The 25,540-nt window shown below is 42.4% G+C and overlaps 1 protein-coding gene across 4 annotated transcripts in view; it reads right to left on the reverse strand.

The window, feature by feature from the left end:
* The window catches only part of STON2 (stonin 2), a 70,148-nt gene that overhangs the window by 11,256 nt on the left and 33,352 nt on the right, over positions 1-25,540 (reverse strand). For all 4 annotated transcript variants that reach the window (XM_038139460.1, XM_038139456.1, XM_038139458.1 and 1 more), the window contains exon 5: positions 2,999-4,834. In XM_038139460.1, the coding sequence (XP_037995388.1) occupies positions 2,999-4,834 (1,836 nt within the window). The remainder of the gene's footprint in view (positions 1-2,998; positions 4,835-25,540) is intronic.

Here is a 25,540-nt window from a genome sequence, read left to right on the forward strand (position 1 = left end):
CTTAGGTCAAATCATAGTCAGAGTATGCACTGTCCTTCACTTCTCACATGCTTTTCAATGTTCAGTCATAAGCAGATACTTTGGCTACAAAATAATACAGACAATGCTGATAACACTGTCTCCTAGAGTGAGAGTGCAAAGGGCCCCATCCCATTAAAAAGCACAGAAAGAAAAAATTCAGGTAAGAGTGCAAAGCTGCTGAAAGAATTCTTAACAATCTGGAAGCTTAGGATGCCACAACCTGCATACAAGCAGTGAGTTATGGCAGGGACACGCTCTCCTGGGGATGGCAGGTTTGAGGGTCATACTCCTCACCTCTACACAGAGACTGCACCAGTCCACATTCAGGGAATGGAGTGAAGCACAGGAGCTCCAGCTGGCTAGCTGGAGACCTCTGGAGTTCTGGGATTGTGTTTGCAAAGGACTGTGTGTCAGAGCAGACACTGTGGATGAACGGAAACTCCCAAAATGTGTGCCTACATACATACTCCTGTGAGCATGTCTGGCAGACAGGCACATGTGCTGGAGCACCCATGCAATGCATATACCCCAAGTGGTGTGAACCTGTTGTGTGGCCTCTGGAGGCAAGTGGAGCTGCAGGCTGTGGCCACCTGCAGCACTTCCCTCAGTTCCAGTGTGATGCCAGTACTTCTCCCCTACTCTGGAGTCCCAGGCATCAAAGCAGTTCATTAGCAGGCCAGATATTTATGGAAGACCCAGAGTGCTCTCACGGGTGAGTTACAGGTATCACAGTAAGAGAGCATAAAGTGTGAGTCAGTGGACTCATAGTTTTGTGTTTAGTGCTTGAGAACTGCATCATTTATGACAACTTTGCAAATACATGAAGCTGGGTTATTATATGACTTGTGGATGGGGCTGGATACAGCCAAACGTGCACAAGGCTGGTAGCTAGATCCCACATGACTATCACTTGGACAAAAGCATATGTTGTCCATCAGGCAAATCTAAGAGGGAGTGGGAATGAATGCTTCTGAGTACCACTTAATATACCTCTTTGTTTGCCATATACTTTGAGAAAGGAGAACCATGAGATGAAGTACCACCAATAAACAGAAATAGGCCCTGAAGGGCAAGGTCAGATTTAAACTACTTGGCCTGCCCTGTCATCACTTTGGGATTCCCTCCCTCTCACATACCTCATGTGTCTTGGCCAAGACAGTGCTTCCAAGGCTCTTCCTTTCCCTGAAATAACATCTGATCTGACCGGAGGGGTGAGGACACTCTCTTCCTCTCAGGATGTAAACAAATACCAAGTGCCCTGCGTTTTGCATGATGACACTGATGGATAGATGCTCTGTGGCAGGGGTCCAACAGCAGCAACAAATCTGTAATGTATTTCCTTCCCCCTGTCACAGTGTATATACAATAATGAGTCACAATGGGAAAGAAGGAAACAAGAGGCACAGATCAGTATCTCCCTCAGAGTAGCAATGAGTAAGGCAGCATCATCACCTTGCAGAAGACAGTAGAGACAGGGGTTTTGCCTCTTCTCCTAGTTTGCTACTGGCATGTTCTGTAATTGTGTTAAAGTCTGAGGGCTTTTGTTTCCTCAGCTGTGATGTCTGTGTGGTACACTGAGATCTTTGGAGAGAAGATACCACAGAAGGCCCAATTTCACAGCATCTCATTCCCAGAGCCTGTGCAGATGGCATATTGAGATTTGTTCATAAGCACGTTATTGCTCATAAACAGCCTGGGGTGAATTTTTCATTGCTGTATTTCTCTCGGGTTTCCAAGCTCTGTCTTCTTCCACCTCAGTCTACATCAAACCTGAAGCTTCCTTTTTGTCAGTGATATCCCTCCAAATTTGTAACACGTGGTGTAAACTAGTGTCCTTGACGTGAAATGTGACCCAAATGATTAGGACACTTGGATCACTGTTTTGCTGACACTATAACTCCAACTCAGAAAAAACATATAGAGAGTGCCAAATCTGGTACCACAGTGAACTTTCCTTCAGGGAACACTGAAACCCTCCCAGTGCCCAGATGCTTTACTACAGCATTAATACTGAAAAGTCCATCTCATTCGTAAAATTCTAGCTCAGATAAGTCAAGAAGTAGAATTGACTACAACTAAGAATAAACCAGAGTTGTCCAGCTTTATTGTGCACCATGGATGACAGGCAGCAAATAGAATGACTAGCAGAAATGGCCAAGGGGAAGAGTAGCTTGCCTACATCATTTTTATGTTTAATTATGACCATGTTACTCGAAATACAAAGACTTGGGATAGAAATACAAAGTGGGTTTTGTGTTGGTATGCTCTCTTCATGTTTAAGCTGTAATTCCCTGTCTGCACTGATCATAGCCACAAAATGGTGTTTGGAAATGCCTATTTTTTTCAATAGTTGAGCAATGTCTTCTGTTCTCTTACAATCCCCATTTCAGATAATTTAGAGGTATTAATTGTGGCATATGCATTGAAATACATAGCATGAGCCGAGTATGCTTGGAAAAGATATCACATGTGCTGGAGCTACAGCAATATATCTGATCCTGTCATTCAGTCCATAGCACAGAATCTTGCTTTTACAAGTTACATGAAAAAGCCCTGCTTCCAATAACTGAGCACACAGATGTTTGATGCCTAGGTTTCATAATCAGAGAATCACAGAACCATTTACTGGAAAATATCTTTTGGATTATCAAGTCCAACCATTAACCTAGCATGAATCTAGTCTACCACTAAACCATCTACCTAAGTGCTACCTCTTTTAAATACCTTCAAGAAGAGACAGAACACATATTTTTGCATCTAGAAAACATAAAACTGTTTTTATCATTAGCTATATTTGCAGTGTATGTAAAACTATTACAATGAAGGGTCAGACAAATACTTCATGCAACTAACTTATGCCCTTTGGTATACTACAGAGGATGATGTATCTCTCACCATTTAAACTCAGTATTTCTTATCTTCCAAAATACATAATTTGTTTCAGTTCATTCCTGCACAGATGGTATATGCCACTCACCTGAGTTTTTGTCAGGCAGTCGGTTTATCCTCCATACGATGGAATTAAAGGCATGCTCGTATTTGGCAGTTCCCAAAGTTACTCTCATTACTGGCTCAGAACCAGACAGACTGGTTGATCCAAAAGTGGCTCCCTTGTTCACCTTGGCTTTCAAAGATTTCTCCCCCAGGACACTCTCTCTGCGGAAGTTCTTCACCCACTCACTTGGCACGGGGTAACGGATCATCACGTTTTCACAAGGGACCTGAGTTAAAGGGTCATGGTTGGAAGAGAACCCCGTGGACATCATCAGCCAGCTCTGCACCTCCACCTCAGCACCATTGATGCTGGCAGCTGTCCTTAGAGTAAAAGGCAAAGTTTTCTCAGCAAAGACAGTCCTGAATCTCATCAGTTCAAACCGACAGGCATCCAAGGGGTTGAACAGGATAATACGGGAGTTATTAAACATATCCTCATCCACACATGAATGGAAGCGGCAGCTGTATAATTTAATCCACTTAGTGGTAGTAGTGGGCATAATATCCTGCCTTGCAACTATTTCATTCCCTTTGATCAGGATATCATTAAGGCCCAGTCTGCATTCTGCCAGGCCAGAAAGGAAGCTGAGAACATAGATATGAGTCAGCACACTGTGCTGGAGAATCACACTATCTCCCTTGGCCAAGATGCCATGAAACTCATCCCTGACATCCACAGTGATTTCTTCTTCTTGATAATTCAGTCCTACTGTGCTCAGATCTGTTGATGAAGCTGGCAAGTTCATCAGTGTGTCTTGCACAGCAGTGATAAAGCTAAGGAAGTCTTCATAATCTGTAGTCCCAAGCTTGATAATTTGCTCTCTCTCCGCAGTGTGTGCAATGGCTGGCTTAGGCTGATATTTCTTTTTCTCCTTGTATGTTGTGCGATCCAACCGCACGCTGTGTATCCTTCCATTCTCATCGTAGTTCTGCAGCTTGCGCTCTGAAATCTCATGATTGATTTCAAGTTTGAGTTCCCGAAAAGGCTTCTCTAGTCCCTTCTCATAAAAAAGCTGTATACATCCACTGTTGGTCAGCTTGACGTATATTGGTCCCCAGTGCCTGGATGACATAATGTTCTTCTTCTCTGGGATCCTCAGCATCATTGGCCATCCATCCTTTGGCTGAGCAGGTGCCAGGTTAAATAAAGCTGCATCCAGATCATAAGGCATCATGGGGTCATCATCAGGCAAGGTAGGACTGCTCACAGCATCTGGGTCTCCGATCTGGAGCTGTTTGAGCTGCTCTACAGCATCTGTGTGCGTTACAGTCTTGTTTGCCTCATGGAAACCGACAGTATCAGGCTCTTGATGGAGAATAATGAGAGAGTCTCTTTGGCTTTTGCCTGGAGCACTGGATACGGAAGAGCTTTTGGAACGCCTCTCTTGCTCCTCAAAGAATGAGCTGAATGGATTGATGGGTGAGGGTTGGACATCTCGAAGAGATTCATCCAGAAAGGGATTAGTAGCACTCCACGGTGGTGTTTCAACAGAAGGCAACTTGGTTAAAGAAGAGAGATTTAGTTTTTGAATTTTGGAGAGGTCTCCCAATGTGCTTTTAGGACGCTCTCTTTTCTTTAAAGACGTAGTGAGATTAAAGTTAACATCTGGAGCCTGTGTTTCTGCAGGTGGGGTATCTGTTTTCAAGGGAGAAAGGCTCTGTGGTGCAAAACTGACTTCATTGTCATCAAAAGTCACCCAGCTGGGAAAGCGAACTGTGGTTGGGGTAGATGAATGGCCATTCATGGAGGTGTTGTTCAGCTGCCAGTTGACAGCCTCCATATCTATCTCTTCATCTTCCTGGAGAGACGAGGAGTTGTCTTTAAAAAAAAGAGGGGAGGGGAGGAAATTACAGTTAATTATTCTGGAATTACCTAGTTCACTCCTCAAAAAAACCCTCAGAGTCTGCACGCTCAAGGAACGCCTATTCATATGTTGGGCAAGAATAAGATAGTCAAAAGACTTGGCTAAAATGCTGAGGAGTCTGACAAGAATTAATTAAAAGATACACAGTTGAACACAGTAAAGGAATCCAGAAAGACATATTAAAGGAATCACAGCAATGATTGTACTGATCTCATCCCAACATAATGACCAAAAGGAGAAACCACATGTCTTAGTGATTTTTTTAAAACTTCCCTCTCTAAACTTTCAGGATGCATTTCTTCTCTAGAGTTATGTTCTGTTATTTGCCTGGAATGTTCCCTCAGTCTTGTTACAATTTTCCTCCCTTTTCTGTCCCTATACCCTTTGCTCCAGAGAATAATCCAGTAGGAAGAGGAATGAGCATTGAGGAAGAGCACAGCTGCAATCTGTCCCCATGTGCTTGTCCGTGCATTTGCCATTACCACAAAAGCACGTGGGGTGTATGGTGATGGAATTACAAAAGGTGCCCAGCTGTGATTTTTCCCCAGGATGTGTTCAGCGAAGAGACTCTTTGTCGTACCCAGTGTACAAGAGTCTGACAGTCCTTGGATGTCTCTGAAACATCTCTTGGTGAAGCTGTGATCTAAGGATATATGTTAAGATAAGGAAAAACATGGTTTTGACTTGTGTTGTGGAAGCTGTCCTCATCCTGTCTCAGCACAGGGCACCTTTGAATGCTGTTTTCCTAGTCTCAGGCTCTGCCAAGACACTTCCTAGAAAACTGTATCACAGTGAGCTATTTCAGTCCCAGCTCTTCCCAGGATTGTTGTAGTGGTAATAAGATGTTTTCCAAAATGAGCACAAATTCTCAGTGTTAAGAAATTTAAGGATTTTCTTCTCATTTTCTTCCTACTGAGCTAATGAATCAGAATGCTCCAAAAAATGAGCAGCCAGCATGAAATTATACTCTGTAGCTCCACCATGTTTGCTCACATGATACAGCAGTGTTGGCATGTGTGCTTTTTGCTTCTCCCAGACATCCCATATTTTACACAAGCCACTGTTCTTCAGTACAAGCAAGAAGTAAATGTAAAATGTAGCACTGTGGTATAGCTGTTCACCTGTGATTTGAGCATAATTTACAAACTATTTTAAGTCATTATTTAAATTGCCACCATTTTCCAAAAAAGATGAGCTTGATTTGCATTCTGCCTCAACCATAACAGACAATTTGAATTTTTATTTCAGCTACCATTTAGAATATGAAATGGGGAATAATCATGCTAGCCGAAGTGCTGCCATAAGCTCATTATAATGTCTTGGCTAACTTGATATTCTGGCCCTCTCATTCCAGCAATATGCAAGTTTACCCGACCTTCTGATCTAAGAACAAAACACATCAACCAAGTTCTAAGGGTTATTACAATTGAGAATTATATATGAAGGTGAATGATACATTGGAATAAGATCTGAGTTGCTTAAGAGCAGACCACCTCTTCTCTGCCTGCAATTTTAATTTCCTTGTGACAAGGAAAAAAAGCTTTGGTTCTCTTTAATGTTTCATCTTTTCATTTTCCTATTTGGCTAAACCATGATTACTTTGGCCAAAACCACCAGGTAGTATCATGTTACTTGTGCTTGGGGGAAAGGCAGCCACCCAATTGCTAAAGGACATTGATATTGTAAAGTGTTTGTGATCAAAACTGTGCCATGGAAGTAGGAAGAAGATCTGAGGGTATTATGTACCTTCGAAAAAAGAAAGGCAGATAACAACTTTCAGAATTGGACCTGAGCAAATGCCTGAAATTTCAAATTTCTGAGTACTCATCTATTTTGCCTCTTGAGAGAAATTAGCTCAGAGCTTCATGCTGTGACTGCTCCTGTTACCTGAATATAATAATATGTATAATTCAGATAGCTCTTTAAACTTTAGTCAGTAGTAAAGATACACCCTTAACATGTCACACCTTCTAAAGGGGTCCTGACTTCCCTGATGTAGTCTACACCAGTCCCCCAGACAAAGCAAGCACTGCTAAGATTTCTGTTGGCATAGATGGATCTCTTCTAGGGCTCTTTACATGAAGTCCACCAGACACTGGTATACAGACTTGGTCTTTAAAGAACAGCCAGGTCATGAGGATGCCAGCAACAAAACTTGTGGTGTCTGTATAAGCAATTATGGAAAAGCAGAAAATGCAGAAAGACAGAATCTGGAAGAAATCAAGGTCCAGGCTGCTGTGCAGTTGTGTCTCCATGACTAAGGCTATACTTCCACAGAATTTCTATGACATCCCTATCAGGTCATTTTCTTGCTTTTCCATATCCAAGTCAATACAACTGTGTCTGTGCACATTTTTTGGGCTGGTCTGTTGTGTTTCTGATCTTACCAAGAGAGATGGTGTAATTTAAAAGATGTAGTGAGTGGGCCATCACTTTGAAATGATACAACTGAACTCCTACTTCCAGCCTTGACACCAACCTCGTACATGGCTCTGGGAAAACATCACTATCATATCACATCACAGATTCTGGTTCTCTTCCCACTTTTTTCTAGTTTCTGACTATGAAAGTGTTACATGTGGAACACTGTTCCTCTGTACCTCAGTATTCAGCACATTTCTAGGACCCTCCAGAACACAGTGTAAGTGGGTAAATGCCACAGAAGTGGATATAAACCTATAAACTGATTCAATTAGTAGCTCTATTGCATCTATGCAGTTGAAAAGACTTTCAAATTTAGTACAAGCTATGATGCCAGGCCTGTTCTCCTCAGCTTCCCTTTTATCACAGCTCTGTTAATGGTTGAAGGTCAAATCTGTTACTGCTGCAGACAGCAGCAAAAACATACAGTAGGAAAGTGCACAGAAACTAGGTACAAGAGTATACAGCCCAAAGTACAGAAGACTTTTTGTCAACAGGAAGGTACTACCTGCTTATTTTGCATGGAAGAAATCCCTGTGAGGATAGCAGTTATTACATCCACGTGCTTCCTAGGTACCTTTGCTATCAATTAGTGTGTGGTAACATTAAGAAATGTCCTCTCACAACCTTGCAAGATACCTTCTTCCCATGAGCTTCGGAACAGATTTTGGAGACAGAAAAAGAGGCATCTACCTTGCCTCTTTTCAAGAAGACTACAGAGGGCAGCTGGAAAATCCCAAACCGCTTTACCACCAACATGCAACAGGTTGCAAGATAGATTTGTATGCATTCTCACTCGTTTGAGTGTCTCTGCAAGTTCTGGCATATAGAAGAGGTGACTGCTCACACAGGCCATGCCCTCTACTCTTTCTACTGAACACACCACATGCAAAAATTTAACAGCAATTTAGTTCTCCAAGATGTTAACTGTTAGTACAAAAGTTAGGTTTTATGGCTCAGCTAAGAGACATTTCAAAACCACCACAGACTAAATAAGCAGCAAGAGAAGGTGCAAGATGAAAGATGGAAGTCACAGATCCAATCTCTGCAGTTTCCTCTTACTCATTCTCCTCCCACTTGACTGACTTCTCAGATCATGTTGAATGGATTCATCCTCAGGCAACTTTTCAATTCATATTACTCTGCCAAATCACAACATCTCTTTGAACACAATTGTCTAAATTTAGGCCACATAAATCTGGCCTGCTCAAACCTTGTTGCATCCCAAATCCATACTACAGTAGTACTACACAGACTGTTCTCAGCAGTGGCTTAGTGACTACTCAAATACAATGCCTGTTGCTTGGTTAACTATTGCAAATTCATCATAAGTCCTAAAAGAAGTTTAATTGTCAAAAGAAGTTAAATCATCTGAAGCTACAAAGAAGTTATATCAGGGAACTTTGAGATCTATCTAAAACACAATGAATTTCATCTAGGTTCAAATAATTTATCCCCATGAGTCTCTGTAAGAACTGCTATTTTTCATTTTAGATGTAAGCCATCATGCAGATACTAAACTGAAGATGAAATACAAGAAAATGATGACTCAGCCCTCATGGCTAGGTTGCAGCAGCCCTCATACTGCAAGAAAACTGTTCAAAAGGACAGTCCTCTACATACTATCTTAAAAGACCCCAGAGGTTTTTGCTACTTTTTCCATTGATGTTTTGACTTTTTCTAACAATTATCTTTCTACACAGAAGTCTGTGTTTATGGGAAGGAAGGACTACTGTATTTCAGGAGTTTGTGCTTACAGTGCTTGACTGCCTGGAATTATTTGCCTGGTGTCCCCTCCACTCACACCACCCCTTGCTGCTTAGAAAAGGAAAAGAGCATCTTCCCAACAAACAAGACTGAACTAACCATTAAGACACTGGTTTCATACTACCAGAACAGCAGCAGTTGCAGCTGTAAGTCTCATTGCACTATGCAGGAAGCTATCAATCATTTTCCTCTTCTCTATTTATCTTTATTTAACTGGAGAAACTAATTAATTCAATCAGAGCCCTTTCACTCTTCCTTAAATAAAGAAAATGTTCAAGATAAAATTAGTTGGTAATGCAGAACTTTCTCGAGTGATTTAATTTAAAAATACTCAGTATTTTTATTGTGTTATGTTTATTGAGTAGTTGAAACTCTGGTTCAAAAAAAAATTCTGTACCACCAGCGTGTCAGATATGGTATGGAATAATTGAAAAAATATTTCAGCAATTCACAGTCTGTGTACAGTGAACTCCCCTTTCTCTTGTACAGATCTTGGCTGCAGCTACAGTTTTATAGAAGTTCCTTACATGTTCTGCAGTGTGTACTATGCAGTGCCTTAAGAAATCAGAATGTGTCCAGCTAGTCTTGAAACAAAACCAAGTATCTGTAACACACTGTGCACAAAACTGATATATTAGATTTGTGCATAAAATATCCATATTCAGAAAATGCTCTTTCCAGAGCTACTGATTAGTTTTTAGCCTGTAAACACTTAGAAGTTAGTGTACTAATATTCCTAGACAGAATTACAGTCAAGAACAAGCACACAGCCTATCCAAAAATCACCAGAACACTGCAGCAAAGAGAGATGTGCAGCTTTGAAGTGTAACTGCCTATGTCTTCGATTCATACCAATTTATCATTTGAACAGTAGACTCCAAATTCATGTAAGTGAACTCCAATAGTTCATGAAAATAATGGACAAGGTTGTTAGTGTCTTGAAAAAACTGTTACATCTTTACATCAGGCAGGAATTACATGTAAGAGGCAGTTACTTTTTAAGGGAATAAAATTCTCCTAATCATAGCTAGAAAACATTTCATACTCCAAGTAAAAGCACTGCTTATCACTTAAACATAGCTTGCTTTGTTTTTTTTTTTTTTTTTCAGTAAGTATGGCTAGTCTAAAAAGAAATTGAAGTAAACACTTTTTGTTCTCTTCACATAAAAGAGTGGAGTTCTTCTCTTGTGTAACACAATGGTAGTGAATGGGTCCCAGAATTACTACAGAAAAAGAGGTGTTTTGATTTAGCCCATTTGAGAGCCACAGAGCAGGAAAGCTCCTGAAGATCAGATCATGTGTTTCCATTAGCTGGCCAGAAGGTGGTACATTAACACTGATATAATTGGAAGAAGTGTTCAAGATTTTTACAAGATTCAGACAACACTATGCCTGTTCAAAGAATTCACATGCAACATGTGACACAATACTATTTGCTTATAATTCGATCCAAGTTGTGAACAGATCTCACCTAAGTAGTGGAGAAAAGATTAAAACCTCCTTATTCTACCTGAGAACTTATTTCTATTAAACAAACAGGTATATTCATAAAGTAATTGTCTTAGCAAGTAAGCACACCTACAAGATTCATTACAAAGCACCTTCATTTCTACCCCTGAAGACATGGCACAGATATAACTGACATATTTTTCCCACTATGTCATCTGTGTTCTCAGCAAGGTGTGCTCAGTCCAGAGATTACCAAGACAGTGACTACACCCTAGACTTAGTCATTGCTACTGCCACAGGAATACTTACACTCCCTCGTTTAGATAGCCTGGGTGTGAAGGGACAGAGCAGAGCTGGAAAACACCAAATGAACCTGTTTCAGCAGAGAGATCAGTAAGAGAATGATAGAGTCTCTGCAGAAGAATGAATCATGCTACTTCATCTTTCAAGGAGCAAAGGAGAAAAACAAGACATGAGCAACATTTTTCAAAAGCAGTTCCTTTAAAGGTACTTTGGCAAAGATAAATGAAGACAGTTTTCCTCAACATACTTTGGACTTTGCTTCTCTCCACAGATGTCTGCCTCCCTCTCTGATTTTAATCCACAGTACATACAACACATGCTTCAATAGTGGAACTGCCACTGAGATAAGACTATTGACCTCATGAAGAAATTAGAGTGAATAAGGAAAGAGAAATGTGTCTGCAAGCCCGGGATGCTTCATGAAACTGGTATCTGGCAAGCAGGATAAATCTGTAGCCAGCCATATACATGCAAAGATATTGAAAAAGGCAATGACTTAAATCTCTCATACACAGACAATACGTGACTTCATTATGCTGTAACTTTTCAAGCAATATATGGTGGACCAGTAACAAAATACAAAGGTTTGCAGACCTTGTTAGTTTTGTCTTGAGTATCTGAGCTAATACCACATGAAACAAGCCTGTCATTTGCAGTGCCAGACTGCAGGTGGAAAGGTGCCAGCTACAGCATCCACTCAGAATCTGGGGTCCCACTGAGCAGTATAACCTCTGATAGCAAAGCAACACACCATGGGCTCATGGCTTGAGGTATGGATTCAAATGGCTGCTGCAGTACTGCATATGTGTGGAGTCTGGCCCTGCTGAATAAATGTGAGAAATGTTCCCATAGCTATAGGAAAATCCAAGGCAGGAGACCATCATGTGTGTTAAGTGGCTGAAGGACGCTGGGTTTGCTATTGCCAGTCCATCAGTTCAGAAACTGTACGGGCAGTGACCACAAATGGTAGCATCAGCTGATGACAACTTGGTAGTCAATGCAAAATAACTGGTTCTCTGATTCCTAGGTGGACACTTCATGCATGGCTGAAACCAGTGTCACCCAACTATCTGCTCAGTCTTGTGCTGATTCTTTAGCAAAAAAAGACAAGTCAATGCACAGGGATGTTGAATAAGCCTGTACCACTGCTCAGTCCACTGCTTACAAAAAAAAACCATTGCACATCATTTAGAAAGAGACAGGATATTTTATATCTTCAAAATGCACTACTGCAAACACTCACAACATTTAAAAATAGTAGCACTAACTTCCTCATTCCTGTGCCCAAGGCATATCCCAGGATCAAGTTTTATATCATATCAAGTCAGCAGCTCACATCCTGTCTGCCAGATTTGTCTGCGTATTTCAGGTCCTGCGGTCAAGAGGTAATCTCATATTTATACACTACCTTTACCCTGAGCCATATCAAAATGATTTACAAGTTACATCACTGCTGATATTTAAAACAAACCCAAAGACCCATTTAGAAATTTCTAATGTAAGATTCTGTGGAAACTTCAATTTCAGTCATGTATTTTAATAATTTAGTTACCAGGTGAACTGTGAAGACAAGTGTGTTTCATAGACAACACAGCTGATGCATAGCTATAAATTACAGAAGATTGCAGTGCTCAACTTTTGCCTAATGCTAATACTTTTCACCCCTGTAGCTTGTTATGCAAACACTTTCTGTTTAAAATGCAGAGAAGGCCATGTAACTGCATGAGAGTAGCCAGTTTGGCCAGTTCTTCTTGCCTCAAAGCATATGTGAGCTCCAGGCTACAGGGAAGTTTTATGAGCTAACAGGTGAGGTGCCCAGTGCAAAGGTGAGAAGAGCTGTAACAAAGCCACGTGTATCTGAATTTGTTCTTTTTTTTAATTTTGGAGGGATTTTTGACATATAACACAAAGGACTGAAGGTAACTGGCCGAAAATAGTGTGAGAAAACGAAAAGGACATGATCTACATGCAATGCCTGACCCACATAGATATCACTAAGATGCACCTGCCAGCTCAACACCCACACCCTCAATAAAAAATTAGTAATTAGAAGTGCCTGAGAAGTAGGATGATGCAAAGGATATGACACAGGAACGGGCTGCAAAAGTCTTAGGTGATAATCTGAACCATGTGACTGTTTAAGTGAACATCAGTGAGCAATTTACAGCCTCTGCTCCACAAGTTTTCTCTCTGTATCAAAACAAAAATACTGATGTAATGAGAAGTGTTAATGGTTGTTGTCATGTGTGTTTGATAAACAGGCTATCATAAGTCATGTGAAAGCCTGTGGGTTTTCTAGGAACCATACAGGATAAAGGGAATAAACAAGGAAGCTCCTGTAGGGAATAAAACAGCAAAACTTAACTTATGTGAGTCAAGGTAGTTCTCTGTACACTGGCCATTGCAAGCAAGTGTATCTGTATGAAAACAAAGAGAAAGGTGGAGAGACTGGAGTAAACAGCTAAGGCTCAATGCTCACATACCAGACTGGCTGTGAACTGCAAGGAGAAATTCTGGGCTTTTGCTTTGTCCTGTTTGCTCCTCCCATAGGCTGAGAAACAGGGTCCACACACTGAGTCCACCAAAAAATATTGGAGGCAAGTGAAAAAGGCTTACCAAGACCTTGGGAAGCAAATGCTTGCAGCAACAGATCATGAAATATGCTTCTTACAGTGAGATAGGCACCACTTTATTTGGTTTTTGTTCTGTTATTGTCTTCAAAATTCATATTGGTCTGTTGCAGGATGCTGCATTGCTGGTTTTCACCTCCTGAGGCCTTTAAAGATGTGTTTTGGACATATGTGGAGCATGAGAATTCAGAGAGACAGAACACAGTAGGAAGAAATATTCCCACTAGTGGTAACCTAACACCAGCCTCCTTTACAGTGACACTGATCTCAGTTTTTGCCCATTTAAAAAAAAGTGATGCTACAGGCATTGTCTTGGAGAGTGTTATGAAAAGCACGGCTGCGCTGTCAGAGTTTGTGCTTGCCCTGCCAGTCTGATGAGCACAACCTACCACCAACTTCAGCCAACTTTGGAAAATAACAGAGTTGACCCAGCTCATCCATTGTATACATATAACAAAAGGACTCCCAAAGAGGGTGGAAGACAGAAAACTTTCCAGCTTGTTTATCTAAATACGTTTTAATTAATTGCCCTGCTATACAGCCCTCTGCCCAAGTCTGAGAGTCTTGTTATCATCCTGTGGTGTTATCAGCATGTCATCTCCAGCCTCAGGCAGCTGTCCACCAGCCTGGGAGGCTGCTATGACAGACTGGCTTGTTTTACAATATATTGCTGTGATTGATGAGGCCATTCCCCCTTTTCTACACTCATCTGCTCCAGGCCTGAGACTCCCTTAGCACAACCAGTCCAGGCTCCCCCCATAAAACCACAGCTGTTGTGCAGCTATTCACAATTGCAGGAAATCAACAGAACCAAATACTGGGCTGTTGCCTATCTTATGTCATTTGAAGTTTTGTTTTTCCTTTTTGTATGTATGTGTGTAGCTGCCACGCCACACAAGATTATTCAGGGTCACTCCACAGAAGCAGCCAAACAAAAATGATCCAACAAGCAGTTTCTTCCTCCCTCCCTTGGACCATGTCGGTGTGATTACAGTGAACAGAAAGGCATTCTGTTAAGTGTGAAAGTTTGAGCAAAAATGACCCACACGAGAAGAATGGAAAGATGTAACTCATCATGTTATCACAGCACTGTGGGGAGAAGTGAAAAGAAACCTATACTTCACTCCTCTGTGCTGATTTTAAATTCCCATCTTCCATCTTTAACAGGCATCTTCAATCCAAGCTATGATTCCAGCTGGAGGCAAAACACAGAGTATACAAGGTGCAAATTTCTGAATGCTAGTCCTGAATAACTTCTCAGACAACTGACTTCTTTCATAATTTTTAAGTTTTAGCAACCCTCATCACCACCTAGTCTTAGCTGTGTGCCGTATTTCATCCCCAAATGATGCTCACCATTCCTTTGTTGGGAACGCAGAGAGGGGAGGAACAGGGAATCCTGAAAATTTTTGTCCTGAGGCACCAGAAGTAGGAATTAGGCAGGGTACTAGGACTGGATAGGGTGGAGCTCTGAGTGTCAGGACAATCCCTGTACAAAATACACCACAGAAAGCTAAGTGGAAATAGACTTCTACATTCTGGAAATGTGGAAGGGACCTAAGAGATCTCTTCAGGGTACAGGACAAGATTAGGGAGGGAAATAAAAAAAAAGTTTGGACAGTGTGACAGGAAGCCTTACTGCCTCTATCACCAAACTGCGTAGCTGGATTGGTGGCGGCGCTGGAGAGACAAGAGCTGAGCACAGAATGTGACCAATGTGAAGGAAAACAACAGGGCCCCCACAGCTGCTGTGCCCTGTAAACAAAGCTCAGCTTTCTGAAGGGCCATGTGAGATTTTGCAGAAGAGTCCTGAAAGAACTGAGGTCTGCCCAAAGGAAACGACGGGGATTAGAGAAATGAGAAACATGGGATAATGAGTACTTCACTGAGCTTAAACAAAAGGTATTCAGATTATAAAATATATATTTTAATGTACTCCTACAAAAAGATCAAATGAACATTCAAGAAATGAATGGGCAACACTTAATGCATAACCAAAATACCCAAAAGCAGTATCTTACACAGTGGCACTGATTGGTGGAAGAAACTGACAGGAGTTACCTAAGAAATACAACATTGCCATGAACAAGAATGACTGCTCAGTTCACTGGTGAGCATTCTATTCTACCATTTCAAGGACTGATCATGTCCTAGGAAAAGAGATTTTTTTTTTTTTTGTCATGAGATAATGCTGCAAAATAGCTGCAGTATGTTATGAAAATGGGGGTGGGAGAAATTTTTTTCATCCACTGGTCTGTTTAGATAAAGGACTTATATAAAATGTCAGAAATAGCTTTCAGATGAGAAAGTACCATCAGCAGACTTCCACTAGGTTAACAAGTCTAGAAGAAATATCTTAACTCATTTAGGAATATAATGTATTCTGATCTTTTGCACCGCATCTCTTCAGTTTGCAGATTTGTACCACTCATCTAGGTCACATCAATGTCAAATGGCAGAAACAAAAAGGCCAGTCATGTGGACAAGGATAGGCACCCTATGGAAAGGTTTGAATTTAACTTCTCACATGGAATGGCATTTCTTGTAGGCTCTGTTCAGAAACACACACATGAGCACTTGAAGTCATGAAGGAGAATTCTGCCTTCCCACTGGCTTCAGGAAAGCATATTTCTGCTTGAGACAAGAAAAGAGAATGTATGGGAGTGTGTTTATTTGAACCAAAATTTTTATGCTCTAGAAATGCTGACAGCTTGCAAGATTAAATCCTGTATTTACTAACTCAGCAGTATCCTCCCCCCTAAATTTCTCCATCAACACCACACCACAACATAAGGGGGAAACTCTAGAAAACAAGGTATCTATTGACACTTGGCAAATCTGCACTTGAGTTCTCCGAGCTGGATCTAAACAAAACTGTTTCTTGGGATCAACTCTCATGATTCTGGATATGAAAAGTGGTTCACCCATAAAGCAAACTGAAACCTAGATCTCTCATTACATGGTCTGAACAGTTGTCAGTTGGCAGCAGCCTGACTGCAGGGATAAAAACCGTGCCACAGTCCTGTGGGCAAGCCAGTCTCCTTGTGAATAGTTTCAGGATGCATCAGGAAACAATTACCATATCCCAACAAAACCTAGTTATGACCCCTTTCCTTCATCACCAACTATTACTTAGGAGAAGCCGCAATTATTTTTCTCCTCTCTCCCCTACAGTTAAAACATAAATTAAGGGGATTTTCTTTTTCCCCTTTAAACTTTTAGCCCAGTTCAATCTCTTTGTGCCGAGCCTTTTGTCTTCGGGAAGAGGCTATTTCGCTGGAAGCCGATGGAAAGACCACTGTCCGGCAGACAATGGAGCTGTCTGCAGAGCAGGCGCTTCGGAGCGCAGAGCGGGGCGGCTGAGCCAGAGGCATTCCCGGCCTGTTGCCATAGCAGCGGCGGGAGCGGGCTGCCCTCCCCGGCCGCCGGGAGCCCGGGGCTGGGTGTCCGTGCCGGCCCCGCGGAGGGCAGGGCAGGGCAGCGCCGGGGCTGTGCGGCGCTCACTTCGGGCTGGCCTTCGCCACAGGCTGCCTTCGCCACGGGCTGGCCTTCGCCACAGGCTGGCCTTCGCCACAGGCTGCAGGACCGGCTTGTACGGACAAGCCTGGGCGCTAATTACAGAATTTGAACTGGATCAAAATAACGTGCACCAAACACGTTTAAAGCACTGCGTGCCTGGAACTGGCATCCTTGAGGGTCCCCCAGAAATCTCCGTGTTGGGAACACACGGGAGGTCCCTGGCTATAGTCACTTCACAGGAAGCTCTGGCTGATCAAGGATGTTGAGTGGACGGTTTGCAATTTCAACATAAGGCAGGAACTAATTCTACATATTTTATCTCCTCCTCCAGCAAAGCAGTCTACAGTGGGAACCATTAGAAAGTCATTAAATGGAAGTGGCAACACTTACCCAACACAAAGAATAAATACAGATAGCATTGGTCTCATTATCCTCTGTAAACACAGGGTAGAGTTAACAGGAGGGCAGCTACTGGAATCCCATATGCTTTCCCCAATTTTTAGCTCTCAGCATTGAGTCTCTGTATGTACCTGTAGCTCTAGAGTATGTAGATTTTTATAATCCACACGAGAATCTTATTGTCGAAGCAGAAAAGTTCTGGTTGCTTTTGAGATAGGTAAGACCCTTTTCTCAATGATCTTTGATGGGGGAAAAAAAAAAGAAAAAAGATGTATAGCTATCTTATTTCCCTTCTTACTTCCCTTCTTATTTATTGATGCACTTGGGTACAGAAATTGAAGAAGTGACGTCAAGCAGACAGAGCAACTCCCTTTTCAGCCAAGACCAGCTTTGCTTTTGATTTGGTTGGAAGAACAAGGATCCTGCCTGCAGCAGCTAACCACTCCAGCAGTTTGTAAACTTTAAGTCTTATATAAGTACACCAAAGTCTGAGTGTTTCTTCACTGTCTTTTTGACCTGCAAAGCGGCCTGAAAATCTCTTGAGAACAGAAGCTCTCATAAGAGTACATGAACTTCACGTCAGGACAGAGTCTCCTGGATCAGCATTCCTGACAGCATTTCAGTGATTCTCTGTTGGTCCCAGCTGGAACCTGTGCATGCTGAGGCAGCTGCAAAACAGACAATAAGCTCAACTGAGCAGCTTCCAGCTTCGGTAGTGCTCTGGAGTTCAGTTTAAATTTGGGAAGGAGAAAGTTCAGGTTGGTTCTTTTCATTTACATTCCTTCATTCATTTCCTAACAAGGGACCACCTGGAAAGGGGGTATTGCCCTGTCTGCCCATGGATGGCCAGATGCCAACAGATTACACTGCTGAGCGAATATATTCCTCAGATGTCTGCACTTGCACGATGCAGCAGATAAAAGATATGTAAAGCAGACCTCCTATATCCTGCGAGCAGCAATTCTGCTGCAGTGGCAAAAGGGAGCCTTTCTTGCTACACTGAGCCAGTAGGAGATACTTTTAGATGGAAGTAATTCTGTACACCTCATTTAATGCTGACTGTAAAGGTGTTTTGCAATAAATGCTATGTTCAGTAGTATGTACTTAGGGGTAATGTGCGTGGGTTTTCCTCAGGTAAAGAGGGTCAGAGGGAAGTCGACAACACTATGGGATGGATGGCACCTTTGGAAGCTGTGATTCTGGAGAAGATTTGGATGATTATCACCTCTGATGTGATCTTGAGACTAAAAGAACCAATATAATAGGATTTAGGAAAAGAAAAACATGAAGGGGATGGGAAATAATTTCACTTGTGTATGCAGTATGGTATGACTCCTGGTGGAACCTAATCTTTTGTCTAGAATTCAGGAACATAGAAAAACTGAGAACTGTTCAGAAAAGATTCACAACAATATAAAGGAATAAAAACTCTACCACATACCAAAAGACAAAAGCTCAACCTATTTAATTGGCTCTACGGGAGATTCAGGAACAATCAGTCTGTAAGCACCTACACAGAAAATTACAAAAGAAAAACTGCTGTGGTCTAATAAGTGATATGTGGTAGTTGGTAGGCAACATGGAGAAACTGAGATTAAAAACCATGCAGAGGCAATTAAGCACTGAGCTGATTTACAAAAGACCCTGCTCAGTGAAGTCACAGGAGTGCTTTAGGCAGGTGAGATTATTCAAGTTCTCACAGGAACTAAGTCAGGGATGTGCTATGGTTTGTGATATGCAAAAGCTGCAGCTACATGATCATTGTAAAACTTTTTGACCTTTTAATCTGCATGGGAAAAAATACAGCAAGGGTTATTTAAGCACCTGCATCTCACCCCCCTGTTGTGTGATCAATTTCAAAACAGCTGAATGAATTTTAGTGCTGCTCCCTCACAGAAAAATATTAATAAAACTAAATTAGATGTGGAGAGCTGATGTCAAATTGAGCATCTTGGAACTGGCTGTGAAGAGTGAAAAATTCAAGTTACAAAGAAAGCCAGACCAGTATTCAGAAGGTCAAATATAAACATATCTGTGAGGATGCTCTCACACAACCTGCTCTCAAAGTGCTCAGACATACATGATCCTACACATGATACTGGAGTACTAAATGATGTGGAAAATAACAGAGGAAATAAAATGTTTTGCCTGAGATTATCCTTTCTTATAGAGCACAACTTAGCTGAAATTGGTTTTTTGCACTTCAAAACTCGGTTCCTGATGTACACTTTTGTGTAAATCCAGCTGCTTATTCCTGCATACATGAGGGCAATGCGCTGCTTGTGCTTTCAACAAATACCGAGGCACTGAAATCCCCTAACAATGCAGCCTTGACGAATCTGAATTGCTCACTCACCCACTGAAATTCTATACAGAACAACTCAGAGCTGCTAAGCTCGCAGCAAAACCTGCTTCCAAACCTTCCCTCTCTGGAACATCTCAGTGGGCACAGACACAAATTTGCATTATAATTTCAGCAATATTTGGAGAAAATTAATATAGCTCTTTTCGTATGTTTCATTTTATCTTCTACTACAGAGAAACAGCCAACTTTTCCTCCGTCTGATCAGAGAAATAACGTCCCACGAAAGTTCACGAACCAAACCACCCTCCTCCCCCACATCCTCCTCGGCTCTGCAAGACGGTGCGCTCGCCCCAGCGCACTGCGCGCTATGAATACGGCACAGGGGCAAATCAAACGCCGATTTAGCTGCATACATTAAAACGTACAATTCTCTTTTTAATTACTCCTTCTCAAGGGACGAAACGTCAACTCCCTGCCTCATCCTACACATGAGTTTGTAGCGCTCACAGCACCAAACTCTGCCTGTAAATAAAATTTTCCCAAGTCAATAACATCGTGTTGGAGGTTCCCTTGGACTTCAAGGGCTGGAGATGTTTCCCCCCATCTCCCCGCCTGCCCAGGCTCGCACCGGCCGCGCCGCTGCAGTACCTCGCTTCTAAAAGAAGTTTATGCGCCACTCCTCCTCCTCCCACCGAAGCAAAAAAAACTAACCCGAGGCGGCCGAGAAGCAGGGATCCGTCCTGGCTGCAGTCTCCGGGCCGGGTCGCTCGGAGGCTGGCTGTCCCCGCGGTGCGGCGGAGGAAGGCGCCCGCGCCCTGCCCGCCCCAGCCCAGCCCAGCCCAGCTCAGCTCGGCTCAGCTCGGCTCAGCTCAGCCCAGCGCGGCTCGGCTCGGCTCGGCTCGGCTCAGCCCAGCGCGGCTCCGCGCCGGCCCGCCCGCTGGGCAGGGCGGGGAGGTGGGGAATGCGCAGGTTGGGGGCAGGTCTGGCACACCCAGAAAAGCAGGAGGTGGGAGAGGGACAGAGAGGCAGGGAGCAACCGTGACGTGAAGTTCTGGTCCAAAACGGGAGCAGAACTTCACGTCAAAGTCCGCCGAACAAAACCCCGAAGTTTTGGGTTTTCTTCCTCCAGTAAAAAAGCTGCCTTTTTTTTTTTTTTTTTTCCCGAAACTAAACCAAACTGCCAAACATTTCAGCTCATCACCTTGCAGAAATGCAGCAGGCTGCTCCCCGTGTCAGCAGCGGAACCATTGTGTCCCGTTAACTCTTCCGTCACCAACTGGCTTTAGGATTGGGATTTCCTTTCGTCCTCTCAGGTGAACTGCTTTGGATTTACTCCAGGCTGGGTAAATACAGAGATAACTTTCAAATGCAAAGCACATATCACATTTTAAAGAACTCAGTCAGCCAGTAATTTCTAATCTCCTTGGAAACATGTTCCTGTGTTTTTCAGTCATAGACTCGAGTCTCTCTCAAACTAAAGGACCAAAATTTGAGGGTGGTTTTTGATCATTGGAAGGATATGAGATTCCAGTGCAGTGTTACAGATGGAAAGTGGAAGGAATAAACCACCTATTTTTAAACACCAAGCAAGACAAATTTATGACATCAATAACAGGAGATGTCCATTTGTGATAGCAGGAATTAGACTTAATGATCCAGGAAGTTCTGGCCATAAAAGGAAGGAGAAGGAGACCCAACCTACATACCAAACAGCCCGGTCCACCAACACAGAGTGCTCCACCTGCCAAATACTCTTTTAGGTATTCCCAAATGCCCTGGTTTAGCCTGTATTTTTGTCTTTCCTTGCCCTTACCTCTGCCCCAAGCAGTTCAGGCATAAGACTGAAAACCACAGGAACAATCTGTCAGTGCCTCTGAGAAACAGCTAACATCCTTCTGCTCCTCTGTGACATTCCATTGGTTATTCAGGTTTTTCTCATTTCCCCATATTGATTACTATGTAGAAAAAAAAATACATGTGATATTTTGACACACTGAGGAAAACAGACAGATTGTGTGAAGGCAAAGTTGTCTGGATAATTGGGAAGTAATGCCAAAAAGCACCTGGCATACAGAAAAAATATTGATTTGGCATTTACCCATTAAATTATATCAGTATAAAATAATTTTAAGTACATGAAATTACATACAGAGGTAAATGGTTTTATGGTTTGAATGGTGGAGTGTGGCAGCATGCAGAACCAGAAACGAAAGGCCAATCTGTGACTTCTGGGTGTTGGTACAATGGTGATTGTGAATTAAATAATGAAAGGGGGTGAGGCTAGGTGATGGAATGAGTAATCAGGGACTGCAGGGACAACTGTGTGAGTCTTTCCTGCAGTCTCACTGTGTGAGTGGGAAAGGTGCTGAACAGCATGCAACAAAGCTGGTGCCTGCCAGCCTGCAGAAGAGACACAGCTGCCTTACTAGAGGGATATGTATGCGTTGATAGGCAAGGAGTCAGAATCAGGGGTTAGATGCCTTTCCCAAGAAAAAACCCAAAACAAACTAGTAAATCAGGAATGGCCACATGCTGTCCTTACTTGTGCCAACCTATCTGTCTAGGCTGTAGCCAGTTTTAGCCTATACTACTCCACTGAAATGAAACAATTAATGGAAGAACCAGAACATTTGTTTTGTAATCCCCCCGGGTCTGCCAACCGTGAAGCTGTCCCTTATGCAACACCGTCATGCCTCACTTCCCTCCCACACCTTGTTGTAACAACTTCATGTAGCAGACAAGGCGTTCTCTGTCAGTGTAAGAAAAAGCTTCTTTCACAGAGGCTAAAAACTCCCAGGCTTATAGCAAGTTGAGGCTAAAGCAGAACGAGATGAAGAAAATAGCCCAAGGACAAACTGCTTGAACAAAAACTTTTAAAGGTGTGGGCCTAAACAAACATGCTAGCTGGAAAAGATGAAAACTCAGACCTGCTCTTGTGACTTTCCAGGTGAACCGTGTTCCTTTTCTCATTTTATCCTTTCTCTCCTCAGCCAAGGGAAAACTCTATGTAGATAGTTTTGTTTGCTGTTCTGTCTGTTGCCTCAATCTTTTTGTGCAGAACAGTAATGTAAGATGAGCAGGGAGATGAAGTCATCTTTCCCTAGACTCCCTCTTTTGTTTCTTGTTCCCAATTAGGGTCCATAATTAATCTGGCCACCACAAGAGAGCACTGCATGGGGTGCTGGGATGTCACAGACATACTGAAGCAAGCTTGTTTCTCAGGAAACAGGTTTTTTTCCTCATAAGGTGGCAGTCTCTTGACCTTTCGTCTAATACAAAAAAACCCCAAACTTTTAAAATGTGCACATTAATTAACTCAATTTAGGGAAAGAATCAGATTTGTGGGGAAAAAAATAAAATCTGCCTTCCAAAAAATACATGCACTATAGAGCTGTTATTATCTCTAAGCACAATGTCTCAAAAACTGTCAACAGCCTTTTTGAAAAATGTAAAGGATAAATTCACTCCAAAATGCCTGATAAGCTGGTAACTCAGCCTCTGCTTGGCTGTGGGAAACCTAATTTCAACTCTGTTTTTCTTTACACAAGAACTCAATCTGAACTTCACATCTCTCATCCTAGAGAGGGATCCTACCCACCTTGCTATTGCCAGTTTGTGCCCAGTCTGTCAAAACCCCACCACGGACCTTGATGGAAGCTCAGTCAAAATTCAGTGTGGCCACAATACCTTTCCAACAACCCCTACAGAAAAACTAAAGCCAGCTGATAAATACTGTGTGTCCAGGTGAGCACTTCTAAGATTGTCCTTTGGATGTTTGACACCTCTCTGGCAGGTAGTGTTGTAGATAGCAAACCAACAGAGCTTCTACTGCTGGAGCCTCCTTGGCAGCCTAAAGGATCTCACTGCAGAGCAAATTGCCAAAGAGTCTCTACATTCTCCCAGCTACCCCTGAGAAGGTGCCATTTTCAGCTCACCTCACATTCATATTTCTTTTATTCCTATTCACCCTTAAAAAATATGAAAGCTGTATGAAAGTCTGTTTTAACTCTGTTTCCTAAGGCGTTTGAAGCATAGATAACAGATAAGGACTTGCTCTTGAGTAGTATCTTGTCACTGCTGGCTTGTATTCATCCTGCAGCAGTTGAGAAAGAGAGAAGGAACCAAGCCCAGGCTGAACATAATCCTCGGCCAGCAGCATTTGGCTTGTGTTTATCAATTATTTTGCAACCACTGAATTCTGAACAGTTGCTATTCCAGGATCCTTTTCTTGGGAGGAAACCTTGGCAAAATTAAAGCTCAGTAGTCCAGAATGGGTTTCTGTAGTATCATCCTAGCAGGACACAATTGTTTAGGCCAGGATATAATCAAAGCAAAAAAAAAACCCAAAACACAGAGAATGAAAGGCATCAAAATACATTAGGAGAAAAGGTTAACTGAAAGCCAGATACTCCTCAGCTATATAACATGTGGCATAATTCAGGCACTAGTCAGAGCTAAATACAACTTCTCATGACTGAAAATATGAATAGCCAAACCCACTGATACCTGGGAAATGTATGAGACAGTCTCTGACGAGCTTCTGCTTGTTACATAAATCCTCATGCCTGAAGCAGCCTTTTGCCAATACGCATTTAAGGTCTGTGAGAAGAAAAGTGTGTAGAGAAGTTCACAGGTGACAGACTACTGTCCAGCTGATCCAGTTCTCATGCTGAGAACCCTGAGAGATGCCTCCTTCAACCCGAAGGGTGTCCTAACCATGCCTGCCATTTAAATCCATTTGAAATGGATCCCTTCAGATGCACCTCTTATCACAAGTGACCAAGCCCTTCTTGGCCTCTGAGCTGTAGGCAGGAGCCCTGTGCCCCAAAGACAAGGCTGGTTCAGAAGTGTCTGAGAATGCTATTTTCCTCACATCCTGGTTGGATTCCAACTGACAAAAAACATTTCTCCTGCTGCTGCAAAGCAATCTGTGGTGTGGCTGAGGAGACCAAGATCCTTGTGCATAGAGAGGGATGGGGTGGGTGAGGAAGCCAGGGGGAACACAAGGCACTGTTAAGACTGTCTGATTGAGGAGCACTTGGTTGGGTTGGTCTGATGTTCACACATCCCTTCCAACAAAAAAACACAACCAAGATTTTTGTTTGAAGTCTTTCAAGAATTTACAAATGAGAGTATGCATCCATGCACCCCCCCCCCCCCCCCACATATACAGAAATACAGATAATTATATGCATAGACAGAAAGAGAGAGTACCCTGGCTCACCTGCTGCATGCTTCTGCTGCCTTGTGACTTGCAGGCACATAACAGAGAAAGGTTTCAACCAGTGCCTGAGGCAAAAAAATCTGAAATCTTAACTCTTAACCATAATGAGTAGATGGCATACCACTTCTCCAGTGCAATAACACTGACGAGAACAGAGACGTAATCTGAAGAAGCAGCAAAACCAGTGCCAAAGTAAATGCACAATCCTCAGGATTTATCAGGAGGAAATAAAGCTTAAAACTCTGGCCTTTCACTCTTCTGGAGCAAAGCAAACTCTGACATGCTCAAGGAGTTACATGTTTGTGAAACAGCTCCTAAGCCTTTAATAACTATTACAAAAAGCTGTCTCCTTTATTTGTATCATATATGATAACTTTATCTTCAAGTGGAAGATGATTTTTAATGAAATACTTGTGTATTCTGTCATGTTACACAAAAGTCACATCCTGGTTGAAAGAAGAGGTGGTAAACATCTGTACCACAGTGTCTGGAAGCTCAGAGAAGCCTCAGTCACCTTAATGACAGACATATTGCATAAGTCAGTTTCTTTACGTCTGTTTAGTGGAAATTTTGTCCAATTACATTTCCTATTAGGTTGTCAGCACAGACAGTACAGAATGCCTGTGCTAACTGGGCGTAACCA

This window comes from Motacilla alba, chromosome 5 (genome assembly GCF_015832195.1).
Source record: "Motacilla alba alba isolate MOTALB_02 chromosome 5, Motacilla_alba_V1.0_pri, whole genome shotgun sequence".
NCBI classification, from domain to species: Eukaryota; Metazoa; Chordata; class Aves; order Passeriformes; family Motacillidae; genus Motacilla; species Motacilla alba.